Source organism: Martes martes (genome assembly GCF_963455335.1).
Source record: "Martes martes genome assembly, chromosome: 6".
In the NCBI taxonomy this organism is placed as follows: domain Eukaryota; kingdom Metazoa; phylum Chordata; class Mammalia; order Carnivora; family Mustelidae; genus Martes; species Martes martes.
Window position 1 is genome coordinate 148,403,227 of NC_137893.1, and position 16,452 is coordinate 148,419,678.

Here is a 16,452-nt window from a genome sequence, read left to right on the forward strand (position 1 = left end):
CCTCCACTCTGGAAAACAATATGGAGTTTCCTCAAGACATTGAAAATAGAGCTACCCTACAACCCAACAATTGCACTCCTGCGTATTTACCCCAAAGATACAGATAAGGGCAAAAAGAAGGGGCACATGCACCCCAATGTTCATACCAGCAATGCCCACAATAGCCAAACTGCAGAAGGAGCCGAGATGTCCTCAATGGATGAATGGATAAAGAAGATATGGCCCATATATATGATGGAATGTTCCTCAGCTATCAGAAAGGATGAATCCCCACCATTTGCATCAACACGGGTGGAACTGGAGGGGATTATGCTGAGTGAAATAAGTCAAGCAGAAAAAGACAATTATCATATGGTTTCAGTCATATGCGGAACGTGAGGAATAGTGTGGAGGACCATAGGGGAAGGGAGGAAAAACTGAAAGGGAAGAAATCAGAGAGGGGGACAATCCATGAGAGACTATTAATCATAGGAACCAAACTGAGGGTTACAGAGAGGAGTGGGTTGGGGTAGGGGGTAACCAGGTCATGGGTATTCAGGAGGGCACGTGTTGTGATGAGCACTGGGTGTTATATGCAGCTAATGAGTCGTTGAACACTACATCAAAAACTAATGATGTACTATCTGTTGGCTAGCTGAACATAATAAAAAATAAAATAAAATACATAAAAACTTATTTAGTGAGGAAAAGAAATAAAATACATGTTGAGTGTGAATTATTTAAAAAGGTTACATTTGGGGGCACCTGGGTCCATCAGTCAGTTAAGTGTCTGCCTATAGCTCAGGTCAAGATCCTATGGTCCTGGCATCAAGCCCCGCATCGGGCTCCCAGCTCAGCAAGGAGGCTGCTTCTCCCTCTCCCTCTGCCTGCTGCTCCCCCTACTTGTGCTCTCTCTTTCTGTCAAATAAAGAAATAAAATCATTCCAAAAAAAAAAAAAGAAAAGAAAAAGAAAGGGTTACACTTTACCATTGGGGTGTGTGCAAAGTTTTTATTGTAATCAATAGTAACTAGGAAATTTAGGAAGTAATTTGAACCACTGCATTCAAGATTCTTAAATGAACATTAAAATTAGAATTAAAGTACAAATCAATCAATCAATACATAATAAAATAATAGAAAGGTCCAGCACAGGAAAAGAAATCAACAAAGCGAACAGCATCCTAGAAATGGGAGAAAATATTTGCAACCAGGTGTCTGATCTATGTATATGTAAGTATATAGAGAACACATACAACTAAATAGGGGAAAAAACAAACGATCCAATTAATAGGCAAAGGACCTGAATGGACGTTTTTCCAAAGAAAACATACAAATGCCAAGACGTACGTGAAAAGGTGCTCGGCGGCACTAATCATTAGAGAAGCGTGAATCTTAACCGCAACGAGACATCACCTCACGCCTGTCAGAACGCTTCTTATCTGAAGGACGAGTGAGAAGTGTTGGTAGAAATGTGGAGGACAGGGAAGCCCGTGCCCTGGTGGTGGGGATGTGAACCAGCTCAGCCACCAGGGAAAACAGTATGCAGGTTCTCCAGCAAACGAAAAAGCGACCACATCCAGCGATGCTGCCGTTCCCCTTGGGGGATACAGCCAAAGGAGACGAACTCACTCAAAGAGATACCGTCCTGCCGTGCTCCCCGCCCCGCTCCTCACGAGCCCTGCGAACAACTCCAGTGGCCCCGGGTAGATACGTGGATGAAGAAGATGCAATGGGACAGTCCTCAGCCATGACAAAGGAAATCCTGCCGTTTGTGGCCCCACGGACGGACAGAGCATTACGCCGAGTGGGACAAATCAGACCGAGAAGGACAACCGCTGCTTGGTGCCATTTATACATGGGATCCCAAAGCACTGAGTATGTAGAAGACTCAAATGCGGGTCGCCAGCGGCTGAGGGCAGGGCCGAAGGGGAGATGCTGGTCAAAGAGGATGAACTTCCACTTACGATGAGTTCTGGGATCGGATGTCCGGAGGGGCGAGTGCGGGGAACACGTATCGTGCACTCACGGCTGCTGCAGGAGGGCGTGTGCATGTTGTGACCACAGCGACGGTGCGGCCATAGCTGTGTGAGCCGGAGCCCGCGCTCCCGAACCGCAGCGCGGCAGACACTGCACAGGACGTCCGCACAACCGGTCACCACGCCGGACGCCTGAAACGTACCCGATGTAGTATGTCTTCAGCAAACGGGAACATTAAAAAGAACCTTAATGGTCATGAACCGAAGCTTCTCGGATGCTTCTGGCCTGACCTCCAGCCACAATCGGCTGAACAAATATGGGGACAGGGTAGGATTAGGACTTCATTCAAATAGGATAATGATCTAGCCAACGGAATGTGACCGAGGGAGAAGAGGCAGGAGCGCCAGGAGGAGTGTGCAGAGCAGTAAGTACAAGGACTGACCAGGGAAGCCAAGCTCGAGAGAGCCGTGGAGACAGGCTGCCTTGGGGACCATGACAAACCTCCAGACGCCAGCCAAGGGAGGGACTGCAGGAGGGCGCAGAGAAGCATCGTCCGCGTGGAGAGAGATCTGTCGGGAATTAGGACAGGCCGTCCTGGGAGAGGGGCCGAGCCAGGGACAGAGCAAAGGCAGTGAGAGCCACAAGAAGGGGGGGGCGGCGAAGGCGGATGACAGGAGGGTCAGAACTGAGGATGACCTTGCCACACCTCAACCCCTCCCACAGACAAGGACTGTCTCCCCCGTTTCATACTGACCCCGAGAGTCACTGAGGTCATGCAGCTGCCCAAGGTCCCTCGTCCCCAGAACAAAACCCTACACCGCTATGCTAGGAGAAAAGGGGCTGGGCAGGAAGCCCGGGGCTGCCTCTGGCCTCCACGCAGCCAGGGACACACCACCCCCGAGGGCCTTTCCCTCCAGAATGTTCCTCTCCTTGCCCTGGGGGACTCTCCTCTGGACAAATCCGCACAGGTGCTCATGATGGGAGTGGGACAGGGGTTCCCCAGGGCCCTATCCTCTCTTCTCAACAGCAGGGAGAACTGATTCCCCTGCCTCCTCTCCGGTGAGCTGCTCACCAACATCCCTGCTCCACCGCTCCTGAGCCTTCAGAATCCGGAAGGTGATTTCCGCAGCCAGCTGCAGCCACCGCCGTCCTGCGACCGGCCCAAGACGCCAGTCCTTGCCTGGGCTCACCCTGGTGCCGGCTCTCCAGGAACAGACACCGCCGCTCTGCCTGAATCTCGGTGCTTCTCCAGACCCGCCCGGCTTCTCTGCTGAAGACCTATGTTCACTCCTCGGCGGACGAGCAAGAGGCTCACCACCCCATGGCCTGTTCCTGAAGGAAGGACCTGGCTCTGACCTCAGGCACCCATTCTCGAAATCAACAGTCATGCCATTCGCTCTTTCATCCCGCCCCCCCCCCCACGGCCATTTCCAACTCTGAGGATCCGGAGCGGACACAACAGACCGACGGATCATCTGAGAGCAGCAGCGGAACATCAGTGCCGGAGACCCGGACATGAAGGTAGGAAGACGGTCTTGCAGACGACGCGCACGCTCTAGAACACCGAGTGAGGTTTGGGGACACATCCTAGAATATTTTGACAACAGATTTGCCTCTGGAAGCCTCAGGGTGCGATGAGGGGACATGTATGTGCACATATGTGTCTGAGTATTCGGGAATGTGTGTGTCCGTGGGTACAGGTGTTGGTTGTGTGATCTTATTGTTCTGCGCCTGTTTTCGGGGTTTGGCGTGTCTGGAGGGGAACTGTTCAGGGCTTGGCTGGCTGAACGGGTGTGTGTCTACGTGATCCCAGAAATAGAAAACTGGACTCTCTAGACCACCGTCTCTAGCACCGTTGGGCCACAAGGCTGAACGCCGGCTCTCGCCCGCATTCCTCTCCCCGATGGCCCCGGTGGTGCGCAGCCAGCTCGGGGTTCGCGTGTCCTTCCATCCCCCGCAGCCTCCGGCAGAGGAGAGCCTGGCTTGGAGACATGTGCACAGATATACAGCAAGGCTCTTGGAATTAGTGAGCTTCGGGTGAAATCCTGACAAGCATTTACAAACAGTGTGGCCCGGGCAAGGTATTTAACCTCAGCCGCCGCCTGCCTTCCTCTTAGAACAGGAGGATCCCCTCACTTCCGGGTGAATAAGGACCAGAGTTAATCAATAAAAAGACCTAAACGCACACCCGGCTCTGGCCCTAGCTGGTGTGGCAGTGCCCCCCAAATGTCTCCTGACTCGCAGGTGCAGATGGTAAGAGCGAGCACTTACTAAACACCCACTCGGTCCCGTGCCTGTTCTGAGAGCTCTCCGCGCTTCCCCCCCTCCACCAAGTCCGCTTTCAAGTGAGGACACGGAGCCACGGACAGGTGAAGCCGCGTGCCCAGGTCGATCCGCTGGGAAACGGCAGAGCCGAGACTGGAGCTCGGGTGGTCTGACGCCCCCACCCTTGCTCTGACTCACACCATGAACACCTGTTCTGTCTCATAAGCATAAATGGATCCCTATAAGCACGACGTTCTTTGGGGGAAAAGAGATTTTTCCTGAAACATTTTCAAGAAAATTAGGACCTCGTGATTTTTAAACTCAGAATAGTGACTGTGAAGTTTATCTCTCTCCTCACACCTGCCAGGAAGTGTGCAGGAGCGAGATTTCGCTGTAGCATTTAGTCATCGCAACTACCGTATGGTTTCTGTACCATTAGGAAATGCGACTCAATGTCACTCTGCAGGGTTAGAGGCTTCTGTGTTGGGTCCCCTTTTCATTCAAATGACACTTTTTTTTTTTTTCTCCGTGAGAGTCAGGCTAGAAGACAGGAGCCCTGGAGATCATCTAGGTCAGACCCCTCCTCTTACACATGGAAGCACGAAGGCAAAGGGAAATGCAGTGACTTCTCCATATCAAATAATCCAACTGGCCCAAGGCAATTATGCTGGTGGGACCCAGGGCTTCTAGCTTCGTGTTCTGCCAGAGGACTCTGGGCTTCAAGTCCCCCAGATCATGACCATCACACTAGGGAGAAGCCAGAGGGGCACGGACGCTGGTGACAGCCTAGAAGACAGACTCCCCACAGAGTAGCGCTCGGTAGTCAGCAGCTAATGGTTGTATTCTCAGAAGTAGAATCCCTGAAACAAAGAAGGGGATAGACGGTTCTAATCTCCCGAGTGACAGCTCTACCAAGCCTAGGGCACTGCACTTACTCGCAGGCACTACACACTTTGGAAGGAGGGGAGGGAGGCTCAGGGGGGAATCTGTCTTCCAGTATCTGAAGGACTAGTCTATGGGAGGAAGATCAGATTTCTACTTTGGCCCCGAGGAGTGTAGTGAGAAGCCAGGGAGCAGCAGAAAAAGCGCGGATTTGGAAAGGAGACAAGCCCGACCACAAGCCCCACAGGGCCAGGCACCAGCTGTGACCCTGGGCAATCTTCCCTCTCCCAGACTAAGCCGCTTCTTCCACAAAGTGGAAATTCCTTCTCCCCGAAAGAGTCTGCGAAATAATTCATCAGCCAAGCTGTACTGAGGTAGGGCTAGCTTCCCAAAGTCAGGGCTCCCGTCTGTCATTGAGAGAGCGAGGCGCGCTCGCCTGGCTCGCATCCGATCCCCCGCCCCGCGCCCCCTCGTTCCCATCCAGCTCCCCCACGGCCACGTCCCCGGGCAGGGCAGCGGGGCTCTCTTTAGCTCCCTGGGGGTAAACTCGCCCTTTCGCTCAGCCTCCTTCCAAACTCTCTGGGAGTTTTCCTCCCGCAGGCCAACCACAGCACCGGGGAGCGCTTCCTCCTGCTGGGTTTCTCCGACTGGCCCGCGCTGCAGCCCGCCCTCTTCGCCCTCGTCCCGCTCTGCTACCTCCTGACCCTGGCGGGCAACTCGACCCTCGTGCTGCTGGCCGTGCGCGACCCGCGCCTGCACACACCCATGTACTACTTCCTGTGCCACCTGGCGCTGGTGGACGCAGGCTTCACCACGAGCGTGGCGCCCGCGCTGCCGGCCAGCCTGTGCGGCGCGGAGCTGTGGCTGCCCCGCGCGGGCTGCCTGCCCAGCTGTGCACGTCGCTGGCGCCGGGCTCCGCCGAGTGCCCGCTGCTGGCGGTGATGGCGCCGGACCGCGCGGCCGCCGTGGTCCCCGCGCTGCGCCGCGCCGAGCTCGCCTCCCCGCGCCGGGGCCGCGCGCTGGCCTGCGCCTCCTGGCTGGGCGGCCTGGCCACCTCCGCCGCGCAGAGCGCGCTCCCGGCCGCGCGGCCGCTGTGCGCACCCCGCCGGCCGGACCCCTTCGTCTGCGAGCTCCCCGCGCTGCTGCAGCTGGCCCGTGGGGGCGGCCGCGACGCCACCGAGCGCCGGATGTTCGCCGCGCGCGTGGTCATCCTGCTGCTGCCGTCCGCCGTCATCCTGGCCTCGTAGGGCGCCGTGGCCCGCGCCATCTGCGGCATGCGGTCCCGGGGCGGCCGCAGCCAAGCGCTGGGCACGTGCGGGTCCCACCTGACCGCCGTCTGCCTCTTCTACGGCTCGGCCGTCTACACCTACCTGCAGCCCACGCGCCGCTACGACCAGGGGCGGGGCAAGTTCGCTTCGCTCTTCTACACCGTGGTCACCCCGGCCCTCAACCCGCTCATCTACACCCTCAGGAACAAGGAGGTGAAGGGGGCAGCCAGGAAGCTCCTGGGCAGTCCGGGGAGAGGGCGGGCTGGACGGTGAGTGCGGGGCGGGGGAGGGAAGAAAGGGTGAGCCCCGGGCCCACGGATGGGAATGTCCACTGGGAAGGCAGCGAGCCCTCAGCCTGTCCGTTTCCCTGTGAGAATCCGCAAGACGTGTCCTCAGGGAGTCCGAGGTCCCTGGGGGGGCCCCTCCTCCCCTCGGGAAATGTTCCTCTGCTTCGGGGCAAATCCCTCTACGCTGCATATACAGGTTCAGGGAGGGGAAGTGGCTTCCGGCTCTCTCTTAAGCTGATGAAGAGAGAGGGCATGATTTCGAGAGGAGCTTCCCCATCCTCAGGGGTCCAGTGACAACGCCCGGAGAGTCCACACGCTGGTAAGATCCTGTAGGACAGGACAACGAACATTCCCTCTCCCCCAGTCTGATGGCGCACACCGTGAAGACCCCACAGTGTCCGGCCTCAGGAGTCCCCCAGGTTAACAGAGAAATCCCAGGCTCTACCCTGCCGGAGACCCATCCGAAACAAGGAGCCGCAGTTCCTCCTCTCAGGAAATCAGTCCAACCTAATGCCCACCTAACCAGGTCACTAGAGCCACCAAGAGCACTGGACCCCAAAGTGGGACAAGGAATTCCCCTAAGTGGGGATGGTGCCGCTGGGGTTCGGCTGGGATCTCTTCTGCACAAGGGGGTTCCTGAGCAAGTTTAAAGAGCGGAAGGGACTAGACGTGTCTTAGATGGTGCGAAAAATGTGTTCCTGACCAGTCGTGAGACACAAGAGGGACAGTGGGACAGAGGAGTGAGTGAGGGAGAAAGATGGAGGAAGAGACCCACGTTCCCCAGGGAGGAGCAGACACAGGAGTGAGGGGGGCAGGAGGCAGCCAGGAAAAGGCGCTGTCAGCCAGGACCCGGGCACAGCCTCGGGAGTCAACCCAGAGACCAACCGAAAGCCCCCACCCAAACGATGCCCCCACCCCAGAGTAGACCTGCTAGACCCTAACGCAGGCAGGACAGAGACGGCTCCACAACCACACCTCCCGCAGGGACCCCGCACGGGAGAACAAAATCTGAGTCCCCAGGGGAGGTGTCTTCCCACACCCGCCATCATCTCCAGAAATAAGAACAGCTGAATTCGCAGTGGGGCGTAGAGAGTAAGATGGCACACCGTGCCGGGATTCATTTCCTACCAAACAACGTTCAATAAGGACAGAGAAGGTAGTTGAGTTGCATTTCTAAATTCTTTATTGCTTAGATTGTAATCATATCAGAGGAATTAACACACTTCAACATAAATCATTTCACTGTTCTCTACAAGCAGAAGTTCAATTTAATTCAACATACTGAGTGATATTACAGACGAAATATGTCGGTGGGAACACAGGAATTAGGGGAACATGGATTCCAATGTGAAACTTACTATCCTGTTGGATGGAAGAAATAGGCATTTTTCTAAAAATCAGAGAGACGAGGGAAAGGATTAATCTACAAGCTGGCTTGGATGTTATCTCTACTGTGCCTTAAAATACTATTTTCTATTTTCAGTAATACCCACAATGCAGACACCTAATCAATCGCGTTCGATCAAAAAATCATGGAGTTAGAAAGTTTTCTGCAGTCTTCCTTCCCACTTCACCCCTACCTTTCCCTATTTATCTTTCTTGTTAATTTGGGGAAATCATCAAAGGATGTGGGAGGAGTGAGAGCTAGCAGCAGGCTCACCCCCCAATGCAGTAGTCTGCCAGCCAGAGCGAAGCGCCCCGTCTGATGCCGTAATCCGCCATGGTCTTCCCGTCTTCCAGCCTCTTGCCATTGCAAGTCACAATCTGTCGCTCAGGCGGGATCGCGGTCTTGGTCTGGATCATCTGTTTCACCTGGGCCACTGAGCTGGACCTTCGCACCTGGAGGCGGTGCCTCTGCCCCCCATCCCCTGACTCCACCAGAGTCACGGGCAGCTCCTCGTCACTGGGCGTCACCACCTTCAGAGTGAGGTGGATGGTCGTCTCCTTGTCGATGCCGTAAGACGACAGCCTCCTCTGGGGCTTCAGAATCCTGGAGCCCAGCAACAGGACCTGGTCCTGCACGGGAATCCTGGTCTTAGCCCGGACGTGTTCTTTGATCTTCCTCACTGTGTCACCCGAGTTAGCAGCGAAGGTCATTGATGTCCCTCCCTCAGGACAGACCGTCACCTGGACAACGAAGGCCAAGAGACCGCAAATCAAGGTGCCTGGAACGCCTGTCACCTTTACACCACTGTCCCCTCCTTGCCCGGCCCCGCCCTCCCTGCCTGCCTGGTCCTCCAGCTCCTATACAACAGGCTCTGTCCCTCCCTTTCGTGGAACTTCTCTTCGGGAATCTCAAGCTTCTAACGCAGGAAAATCATCGTTTTCCTTTACAGCCATACCTCTCATTCATCGCAACGTCATCAGTGATTTCCCACATTCCGCATGCCTCCTATCCAGATAGAGGTTGTCAAATGTCAAAAACTAAATCCAATTACGAAGCACCCACAGTTATACACTGGACGCTAAAAACAGCGCCCAAAGAGAATTATCGACTCGTCAGCTCATGGGACACTCACGCACTGCCCTCCGTGACTACTTTAGAAGGAAACCCTGGACAGGACACATACTCTCCGTACTCCTGGTTTCTTTCTTACTGTCCTATGGCCGTGTAATGACTCACACGTTACGGTGACACGGTGTTCAGTGTGACTCGTCCCCCTGGACATCCTGTGTGTTTCTGTCTACCCATTGCAGAATATGGTCTCCTGTAGCTAGACCAGGGCCTCACTCACAGAAGGTAGGGCCAGATCGAGGTCTTCCTTCCATGGTCTGAAGCTGGCCAGTGCACCTCTGTGTTGTCGCTGGCAAGCCTGGGAGGACGTCCCTCCTGCTCCATTCCAAACCATCTTCCCAGGGGCACCTGGGTGGCTCAGTGGGTTAAAGCCTCTGCCTTCGGCTCTGGTCATGATCCCAGGGTCCTGGGATCGAGCCCCGCATCTGGCTCTCTGCTTAGTAGGGAGCCTGCTTCCCTTCCTCTCTCTCTCTGCCTGCCTCTCTGCCTACTTGTGATCTCTGTCAAATAAATAAATAAAATCTTCAAAACGATCTTCCCAGTCTGGACGTCACAGACATTTCCTCGCAGGACCGACGCCGCTCTGTGCTAAGCAGCCCCCCGATGCCAGCCCACATGTACTGCACGTGCTCCTCAAAGGCTCACGGATCTGGTCATTGACACCTTAGAGTGAATGAGTTTTGTGTACCTCTCTTCTGGGAGGAGAAGGTGTTGAAGAGCCCAGGGGCCCTAATCGAAAGGAGGAGAAAAGACTCCAGACAATATTTCCATAGGTTCAGATCCAGCTCTGTGGGTCCAAAGCCCACTCCCACTTCCCACCATCCTCCCTAACAGGGCCCAGTCGGGCCTGACACAGAAGAGCACTGAGGAGCCAAACGAGCCACTTCTAATCCCAGAACCTTCCTTCAGCTCCTGTAGAGATCGGAGCCTGTCTCCGGCCCTGCAGGATGCTTCCCAGCCGCTCTGCCCCCACCTCCCCGAGCTCTGTCCCTCGTGGACTCCTGAAATCACTCCCCAACCCTTGGCGGTGCTTTCCCTCTCCCCATCCCCACTTTTCAACCCCAGCTTACATGGAGGCAGGAAATACCAGATGCCATGTCTCCAGCCAGCAGGGCAGACACAGGAGGCTGAGGAATAGGACCGGCGTCCAGCTTATGTACGAGCTGAGGTGGAAATCCCCTGCCCGAGCCACTGTGCCCGCGCCCTGTGTCCTCCCATGATGTCATGAATTTTCTTTCACTTTCGCTTGGCAGAGTCAATACACAGAGAATACTCTCTGATCAAAACATTCCTCTCATCCATCCCACCCGCCCTCCTCTTCCCAACATAGGAGGGTCCTTCTCTGTGGAGAACGTCCCCACTTAACAACTCACCACCCCCAGTCTAGACGTATGAGTGCCCAGTCTACAGCCTTGGGCCTGCATCCACTTCAAGACCTTTACTACTTAATGGTCCTCTCCTGCTGCTTTGAGAACCTGCCCCCTGCGTCACTCAGGGGCCTTCCTGAGGGCAAGGGTGCCCAGGAGAGGCTGTAGAGTCCATGAGAAATGATGTGACCATGAGCAGCCTATTCACACCAGCCAGGCAGAGTGGGAGGCCCAGGAAAGGATGTAGAGTCCATGAGGAGTGAGGAGACTGTGGTCACCCTGTTCACACCAGCTGGGCAGAGTGGGAGGCCAAGGAGAAGACATAGGAGTCCATGAGGGGTGATGAGACCGTGATCACCCTGTTCAAGCCAGATGGGGAGAGAGGGGAGGCCCAGGAGAAAAGGTAGAGTCCGTGAGGAGTCATGAGACCGTGATCAGCCCATTCACACCAGCCGGGCAGAGTGGGAGGCCCAGGAGAGGAGGTGGGAGTCCATGAGGAGTGATGAGACCGTGACCAGAGAGTTCACACCAGTCGCACAGAGTGGGACGCATGCCTCCAGATCACACAGGATACACAGCCTACTCTGAGAGGAGACGGGAGTTTCAGTCCTGGGGTGCCCCTTGCTCCCTTAACTTGGACAAGGCTGTTCAGCACCCGAGATGTTTGTTTGCCAGTGAACGTGACATGATTGGCGAGGATTCAGAACACAGTTTGTAAAACGGACCTTACATCCCTGGGTCTTGAGCTCTCCAGCACACTTCCCTTCCTGTCCCGGAACGGGCAGCCCAAATCTAGTACTTAGAACAATCCTGGCCCAACAATCAAGGGCCAAGCCCACCTCCCATGAAGCATAACAATACACATCGGCTCTCACACTGCGGTGACTCTGTTTCCCTGCCTTTACGGCTGGACACTCCCTACTCCCTGTGCTCTGTGATCTCACACACACCCATGCTGCTCCTCCCTCCCTGGCTCTGGAGGGTTGGATCAGACAAGAAGGGAGGGCAGAGGCTCTGTGCCCTCAGAGAATTTACTTTACTACTCTGATCCTCCTAACATTCCAGAGGAATCCCTGTCTTCCCCCAAACTCCCAGGACAGCTCCAGAAAACACATTCTCCAAGAAAGCCTTTATGAAAGGAACTCCCAATTTTTTCAAAGTAAAAATCCCATAAAAATGTCACTATCATCTTCTTTGCTGTGTTCTTAGCAGCCATTTACTGTATCCTCAGCACTGGTAGATGTCAAATGATCCCATTTTACTGCAGGACTTTCCATCCTGGAGAACGTGGGTTTCTAGAAGTGCCTATGCAGAGTAATGGGATCCAAGAACCAGTCCGGGCTTTCAAAAAACTCAACATAAGTCATGTTCTCCTATTTGGAGCTCTTATTAGATAGCCATGAACTTGGAAAATTTTCATTTGAATGTATTTTGGGGTAGACGCTACTTCCAACACATAGGATGAGTATGGAGGGAGAAGCGTGTCTGACGGAGCAGACAGGAAACAGTGGGCCCTGCCAGTCTCCCTTCAGAGGCCTCTCCGGGCTCCTACCATCCGCTCCGCGCAGAAACCAAGACTGTCATCATCTTGGATCTGCAGCTGGTGCCCCCCCCCCCGCATGCAGCATCCAATAGGATCCACGGATTCTGAAACATCACCAGTAACCGAGCAGAAACGGTCAGAGCAGGTGGATGGAGGCCTGGAGCGAGTCCACAGCAGGAAGAGAGGGGAACCTCGCAAGCCCAGGCTCCTCACTTCCACATTTCATCGGCGCCCATTACCTTCTTAGCCCTTTGCCTCCTTCCTCATGAGGGAAGCAGGGAGGAGGCATCTAAAGCTGCTTAGCATTAAATCATTCTTCTCCTCCTCCCCCTTGTAGCCTTTCCTGCCTGGGCAGCCTACAGCATCCTGGGGCAGAGGTCTCCTTTCTCGGGCGAGCAGGGAACCTCGAGAGAAGCTCCTGCACGGAGATCCCGGGAACCACCCTCCTCAGGACGGTGTCTGTCAGAGCTGTACCCGCGGCCCAGATCCGAGCAGCAGATCTGCAAGTCTGGCAGCTTCTGTACACGGTTCCGAGTTCCCTGCCACCAGGTCACACAGCGTGCATCTCCTTCCAGCTCTGCCCGGTGTCAGGGATTTACACAGATACGAGATGTAAGCCGTGCCTCCTGCAGGAAGCCTTCCCTAGCTCCTGTCCCAGTCTGGGTCATGTGCCCATCCTCCGTCCAATCGTTCACCTTCCCCAAGCCCCTCAGAGCAAGTTTCTCCAGCAGGAAGATCATCTGCTTATTTGTTTATTCACCCCGATGAAACACTGGAGATCTGGGGTGGGGTCGGGGGGTCCATGGTTGTGTCTTGACTAACTTGGATCTCTAGCACTTCCCAGGCGTGCTGTCGGGTACACTAAATACTTAGCATTTACCGAATGCATGAATGAACTAAAAAAAAAAAAATGAGTACGCAAGTGAATTACAAAATTGGAAAAGAACATTTAACGAGTGCTTGCTAGACTTCAGGAGCTGCACAAGGTGTTCGTAAATGGCCCCTCGTGCACTGCTCTAGCTTTCTAATGAGGTAAGTGTCCGTTTCCCCACTGCGTGGCACCCAGCGAGCTCACCCACTGTCACATCGGGAGGAGCAGGTGAGCAAGTCTTCAGGCGCGAATCTCCACGGCTGTCCTTCTGCTCATCTCCTCCCAGTGGAAAGGAAGGGGGGGCTTGACATGCACGCCTTTGCGTTACAGGGAGGGCACACATCCGGGAAGGGGTGCAGACGGACCAAGGAAAGCAGAGCCTGCAAGGAGCCTTGTGAGGAATGAGCAGGGAGAGTCTGGGCCCATAGGCGGGTAGGAGCCTCCCTGGAGGGGGGACCTGCCTAGACCACGGGGCAGCCACGGGCAAAGAGCCTGTGAGCGCAGCAGGCAGAGCCCGGGGGAGGATGGCAGCCCGCCCAGGACTGGGAGGGTTAACGGTGCCACTGTCACACTCGCCTCAGCCACAGGGGATCTCCAGCAGGGAGCTACCACAAGGGCCAGCCTAGGATTCTCTCAGGAATAACTGATTCAGGGGATTCCCTACCCAGCCAGGATCTGGATTCTGAGAAACACTGTCCTTTCAAGGAATCAGAATATCAAACCTAGACATCGACCTCTCTCTTTTCCCTCCTCCCTTCCTCTGCGTAGTTCCCTCCCATGCCAAGGGGCAGGGCAAGGGCTGTCCCCCGCTGAGTCACAGCTAGGATTTCTCCCCAGCACCGGACCTCCACCCTGCTTCCTGGCACACTGTCAATCCGGCTTTTTTTCCCTCTGTGTCACAGTAAATGTTTTCAGAGGCAGAAGGATCACTTTCCATCTGCCCTTTGACAAATTCAGGAAACCAGCCAAGGTAAAGGTCATGAAGATCTCACCAGGTCATAAAACAAAGGTCTCAGATACACACAGACCTCCCAGTGTGACTCCCTCGCCGATGGGCCGTCTTGGGCTGGTCACTGCCCTGCTGAATCCTTCCTGGAGAAGAGGCCTCTCTCCTGTCTCTTTAACGGTCCCCAGGAAGGTGCTTGTAAAACTGCTTTAACATCTAGAATATTGCTTTAGAAATGTAAACCAAACTCACTCAGAAACCTACTGTGACTTTTCCTTTATTGATGATTGGGAAAAAATATTCATCCACTCTCAAAGCTCAATTTGGAAATACTTATAAATATAAGCCTTTATTTGTGGATATTTCCATTATGTTCCATCGCTCTATTTGTCTCTCCTTACATCACCACTACACTATTTTTGTCTCTCAAGGTCATAATAAGTTTTGAAATCAGAGTACATAATTTCAACATCTTTTTTTTTTAACAAATCTGATTTAGCTATTCTCAGTCCCTTGTATTCCCATATAAGTTTTAAGATTAGCTTGTCAGTTTCTAAAAACAAAACAAAAAAAATCCTGCTTTTTAAATAGGTACTGTACCTATAGAGAAATTTAGGAGAATACCCATTTTTTTTAAATACCCAATTTTAAATTTTCTTCTAGAGTTCTTAGAGTTTAGCAGTTAGGTCTGAGATCCCTTTTGAGTGTATAATGTGAGATAAGGAGGTCCAGATGGAAATACTTTTGGATGTTGGTGTGTGTTGATATCTGACTGTAACAGGACAATTTTTAAAAAGACTATCTTTTCAAGGCAAGGCAAGGTGGCAGAAAAGTAGGGGACCTGATTACATCTGGTTCCTTGAATCTACCTGGCCATCTATCAAAGCATTCTGAATGCCCATGAATTCAGCCTGAGATGTAAGAAAATATATCTGGATCTCCACAACTAGAACAGTGACTGCTTTTTGCAAGGTAGGACATGCAGAGTCCTGAATCTGCGAGGAGTTATCAGAAGATAAATGGAGCAGGGAGGGAGCCTCCATAAGCTGGCTCCTGGAAAGCGACAGAACATCGGAAGCACAAAATCAGAACCCTTAGAAGACTGCTCCAATGAGAGACATCCCTCTCTGAAAGGGACTCAGGGGATGAAAAGGGCAGAATTCCAGGGGAGGCACTGTGGTTTCAGGATCCCAGGAGACACAGACCGAATGGGGGTGCCTGAGCCGGTAGAGTCGCCAAGCAGTGGGGCAGGGAAACTGGTTACAGTCACCAAGTCCGAGACGGACTCTCAGCTTGGCTCACCATAAACTGTGAGCTGGGCCAGACAGGTGACCACTCTTCCCCTGAGCACCCTGAAAAGGACTGGAACTTGCAGGCCGTTTACCATCCCCTGGGAGGGGTCAAACAGCTGTGCCCATGAGCGACAACAGCTCTCAGAGTGGGGGTGGCCCTGGAAAGGACAGTCGGACCACAGCCAGCAGTGACCCAGGAGCAGCAGAGCAGGGTGTACGAGTGAGCTGGCAATAGCTAGCAGACCCAAGTACACAAAGGGCAGTGGTGCTCGCGGGTCCCTGGGACTCCCCCCAGGGGACTGTAGTGGGCATGTGCCACAAGAGTCTATGAAATTTGGCACCCACAAAAGGAAAACCCTTTGTCTCAGAGGGTTGATTGAAGGGGGGGGGGGGTCGCAATCTTTCAGTTCTAGGCCAGAAATCCGGGCACAGCCGTGGTTGCTCTGACCCTCTGTCGTGGTACAGAAAGCCTCCAGGGAACAAAAAGCACACAGACAACCAGCTTACACCGAGCCCAGCCCCTTGACAAGGGGCGGGGCAAATCCGTGGATGCAAAGACCCCCGAGGAGCAGCACAGCATACCCTCCCCTAGAAGACAGGCCGGAAGAACGGGTGGACCATGACTTCGTGGATCCACAAGACTGTACATCTCCAGCGCCAGGGGAGACGAGTACACTGAGCTCCGGGTGTTTTCTCACAACTCATTCAACTTCCAGTCTAAAGTTTTCCATTTCTTTTTTTTTTTTACCTTTTCCCCATTTCAACTAGATACTTATTTTACCAACTTATGTTTTTAAGTCATGTTTTAACTTTTAATTTTTACATCTACACTTTACAGGTATATGCTTCATTTTAGCCCTTTGCTCCCTCCATTCAATTATATAATATATATACTCTTTGTGTTATTTGCACTTTGGGGAGGTGGTGTCTTCTAACACAGAGACCAAAATCCAATCAGGAACGAGTGGGTCACCCTGCTTTGTCCACCCTGGGAGATTATAATCTCCCCCCACCTTTTTTTAAGGTTTTGTTTCATTTTGCTAGTGTTTGCTTTTCTGTTGTGGCTTCAGATTTTTCTAGGGTAGATTTTGCTAGGGTCATGGTTGATAAATCGGACTCTGCTCATTCGCTCACCATCCTCTCTGGGCAAAATGACCAGAAGGGGGAATTCACAACAAAAGAAAGAATTAGAGGCAATGTTCCCTGATACAGAGCTAATCGTTATGAATATAGGTAAGATACCAGAGATGGAATTAAGG

General features: G+C 53.5%; 1 protein-coding gene and 1 pseudogene across 5 annotated transcripts in view; one reads left to right on the plus strand and one right to left on the minus strand.

The window, feature by feature from the left end:
- Positions 1–5,704: 5,704 nt before the first annotated feature.
- Positions 5,705–6,645, plus strand: LOC308344462 (putative olfactory receptor 2I1; annotated as a pseudogene). The gene has a single exon. The product of its transcript is annotated as a putative olfactory receptor 2I1 (transcript).
- Positions 6,646–7,821: 1,176 nt separating this feature from the next.
- Positions 7,822–16,452, minus strand: part of LOC308343988 (ubiquitin D-like) — a 20,259-nt gene continuing 11,628 nt past the window's right edge. For 2 of the 4 annotated variants that reach the window (XM_080805275.1, XM_080805272.1), the window contains exon 3: positions 7,828–8,786. In XM_080805275.1, coding sequence (XP_080661401.1) covers positions 8,316–8,756 — 441 coding nt within the window. In that variant the 5' untranslated portion in view covers positions 8,757–8,786 and the 3' untranslated portion in view covers positions 7,828–8,315. Of the gene's footprint in view, positions 8,787–10,244; positions 10,380–16,452 lie in introns of those variants that run through there. The other 2 variants (XM_080805273.1, XM_080805274.1) reach the window with 2 other exon arrangements.